General features: G+C 39.2%; 1 protein-coding gene across 2 annotated transcripts; it reads left to right on the forward strand.

Moving 5' to 3' along the window:
- Positions 1 to 382: 382 nt before the first annotated feature.
- LOC131821860 (olfactory receptor 10A2-like) lies at positions 383 to 3,703 on the forward strand. 2 transcript variants are annotated; one of them, XM_059158214.1, is made up of 2 exons: positions 383 to 1,306; positions 3,680 to 3,703. In XM_059158214.1, the coding sequence occupies exons 1-2, from the start codon at positions 383 to 385 to the stop codon at positions 3,701 to 3,703; spliced, it is 948 nt and encodes a 315-aa protein (XP_059014197.1). The 2 variants fall into 2 exon arrangements, with proteins under 2 accessions (XP_059014197.1, XP_059014191.1); XM_059158208.1 differs by lacking the exon at positions 3,680 to 3,703 and having other exon boundaries at positions 383 to 1,336.

The following is a 3,703-nucleotide window of genomic DNA, read 5'->3' on the forward strand; positions in this document are numbered from 1 at the left end:
TAGACAATACAAGGCCCTTTTTCTTTTTCTTTTTTTTTCTTTTTTTTTTTTAAAGATTTTATTTATTCATTTGACAGACAGAGATCACAAGCAGGCAGAGAGGCAGGCAGAGAGAGAGGAAGGGAAGCTGGCTCCCCGCCAAGCAGAGAGCCCAACGTGGAGCTCGATCCCAGGACCCTGGGATCATGACCTGAGCTGAAGGCAGAGGCTTTAACCCACTGAGCCACCCAGGTGCCCCAAGGCCCTTTTTCTTCCAACTGAGATCTTGACCTTGCCTCTTTTCCTGACACTAAAAAGGAACCTGAAAAACAAACCCAGATTCTGACACTTCCAATCAAGATTCTCTCTCCATGACCACAACTGGGGATTCTTTTCTTTATCTATGGCTGGAGGAAACTGGACAAGAGTTGAAGAGTTTATCCTTTTGAGCTTCTCTTCCTTACCTACTGAAGTACAGTCATTACTCTTCCTGACATTTCTAATCATCTACCTGGTCACCCTGATGGGAAACAGCCTCATCATACTGGTTACGTTGGCTGACCCCATGCTACACAGTCCTATGTACTTCTTCCTCAGGAACTTGTCCTTCTTGGAGATTGGCTTCAACCTAGTCATTGTGCCCAAGATGCTGGGGACCCTGCTTGCCTGGGACACAACCATCTCCTTCCTTGGCTGTGCCACACAGATGTATTTCTCCTTCTTCTTTGGAGTAGATGAATGCTTCCTCCTGGCCACCATGGCTTATGATCGCTATGTGGCCATCTGCAGTCCCTTGCACTACCCAGTCATCATGAACCAAAGGACCCGTGCCAAACTCGCTATTGCCTCCTGGTTTCCAGGCTTTCCCGTAGCTACTGTGCAGACCACGTGGCTCTTCAGCTTTCCATTCTGTGGCACCAACAAGGTGAATCACTTCTTCTGTGACAGCCCACCTGTGCTGAGGCTGGTCTGTGCAGACACAACACTGTTTGAGATCTACGCGATTGTTGGAACCATTCTGATCGTCATGATACCCTGCTTGCTGATTCTGTGTTCCTACACTCGCATTGCTGCTGCCATCCTAAAGATTCCATCAGCTAAAGGGAAGCATAAAGCCTTCTCCACCTGCTCCTCCCACCTCCTTGTTGTCTCCCTGTTCTATGTATCATTAAGCCTTACCTACTTCCGGCCTAAATCCAATAATTCTCCTGAGAGCAAAAAGCTGCTGTCGTTGTCCTACACTGTTGGGACTCCCATGTTGAACCCCATCATTTATAGCCTGAGAAATAATGAGGTGAAGAATGCTCTTGGCCGGATCTTCCAAAAGGCTTTAGGCCTTAGAAATTGCATCCCATAGACATTAAGAAGAGTCAGTGTACTGAATGGGGAGCAATCAGTTTACTATTGAGGATTCCTCTGCCTCTTTTCACATCTCTGTTCGTATGAAACCCAGCTGCTGAAGCTCAGTGCAGGGAAAAGAGCACAGAAGTAGGTAAGACCTATTGCTACCACCTGGAAAACTCCTCTGCTCATGGTAGGCTTATTTTATTTTTCTTGTCGGTATTCCAACAGTTCTGTGCCAAGTAATCCCAGATATTAACATTCCTGTGTCCACACTATGAATAGTATAGAACTGCTTATAATCCTAATGTAAGAACACATTTAGTTATAGGACAAAATCAGTAAAAATCATCATGTCACATTCTCTTCCTTTTGAACAGTTCTGACTCATTCATCAATAGAAAACCCTATGACCCCTCCCAATGCATAACTTTCATCACTGTCTTACTTCAGTTCACATGCCCTTGAAGCAGTTCTTCTAAGCTCATTGGTATATGTTATGAATATAAGAAAATATATTGATAATCCCCATACTTATACCTTTATAACTCCCACAATCATTTTATTCCTTATTCTACTTTTGCCAGGAAGAATGAGCTGAGCTTCTGTGGGCTCTCCCTCCATCCAATACTCAGGTTTTTAAACCTTGTTGAAGTAATATAAATTCCTGTTGTGATTCTGATTTTTGAAATTTAAATTCAATTAATTAACATATAATGTATTATTAGTTCAGAGACAGAGGTTAGTAATTCATCAGTCATATAATACCCCCTATTCACTACCATTCAACACATGTCCTCCTTAATGTCTTGAGATTCTGTTTTCATCAAAGTTTTAAAAGGATCTAGCTAACTACAACATAGCTTTTTTTTTTTTTTTTTTTGTCCTTGATTCTGTTTCTCAGGAAGGCATTGTGATGTGGTGCCCAGGACTTTGGAGACAGACACACACTTGGTGCCCTCCGGCTCTGCCGCTAAAGCAACATAGCTTTTTTTAACCGAAAAATATTTCTTATTCTTTTTGTTTCCTAGGTATACCATAATTCAATTAACAAATCTTTTATAATTACAAATCATGCATTAAAAATAACTTTATGTATAAGCATTTTAATATTTTTGCCAGTATATCAGACAGATGGAAATCTAGAAATTTAAGAAAGGGTAAATACATGTATCATGTTGTTATATATTGGCAAATTTCCCTCAAAACTGATTGTACCATTTTATATACCCACAAGCGGTTTACAAGTGTTCTTTTTTCCCCACAGCCACATCAATAACATATGTCATCAAACATTTTATTCATATAATAAGTAAAAAATTACTCAAATTTGAATTTGAAGGAAATAAATTTTGAAGCATATGGAAGAAATATTTAAGTAAATTAGAGAAAATGGTGAATTTCATTCAGACTTCTGAGTTAATAGTTTAGGTGATTAGCAGCTGGTGATGTTTTATACTCTATTTTCTCTACTTGAAAGGTGCTTTCCATTTATTTTAAACAGAGCCATCTCATCTTTCAAGGTCTTCACTGTAATCCCTCAAGAACCATAAATTATTCTCTCCAACATGCATCTATTCCAATTTTATCAACAGATAAATTAAATTTTGAATACACTATGCTGTACTTGTTTTTACATGTTTCTTTCCCCCCAGTGTACCTGTAACTCTTTGAAAATGAAAACTGCACAAGTATTTGTTTTACATGACACAGGCAATTCCTGAAAAGCTTATGTTCTGAAAAAGTCTATATCGAAAATACTATGGGAAAATGGGTTAGGGCAGACCACTCAGAAAATATGGAACTCTGAAGCCAGAGTTTTAACAGAAACACAGCTGGTATGTGGAGAGACAACACAGACTGCTCAGACATGCAGTTCAGAGACACTGGAGGTTGCCACAGTAGTTATTTAACATGCATAATGACAGAATGAAAATGTCAGTGATGGTTTATTTAGTAAAAGAGTATTTGGTGATGAGATAATGCAGATGGTGTGATGCTCTGAACCAGTGGGGCAGCCCTTATATGGTCATGAGAGTCACTGCCACTTGCCAGGAACCAAAAGCTGCACAAAACAATAGATGCTCCTCTTTGTGAATGAAGCCTCAAGCACAAGCACACCTCTACAACTTTCTTGAAAACAACTAAGGGATGCCAAGGTCTTGTGACATCTGTTTCAGTGTTGAAAGTTATTACTTTATCTATTCTGGTTTGCTTTGCCCAATACAAACTTTACATTATGATGAAATTATTCTCCAATTTTTCAATAGTATATGAAAGATGAATAAATGAATAGGTAATCCAGTTGAGAAGTGGTGGTGACTTGGAATAGAGAATGTAATTTATCAGGTTTCAGTAGAAATTAATTCTAAATAATTTTTAG

Source organism: Mustela lutreola, chromosome 1, assembly GCF_030435805.1.
Source record: "Mustela lutreola isolate mMusLut2 chromosome 1, mMusLut2.pri, whole genome shotgun sequence".
Classification (NCBI taxonomy): domain Eukaryota; kingdom Metazoa; phylum Chordata; class Mammalia; order Carnivora; family Mustelidae; genus Mustela; species Mustela lutreola.

Excerpts from the sequence above, each read along its gene's own strand:
- LOC131821860 (XM_059158208.1), top strand. The coding sequence starts at position 383 with ATGGCTGGAGGAAACTGGACAAGAGTTGAAGAGTTTATCCTTTTGAGC.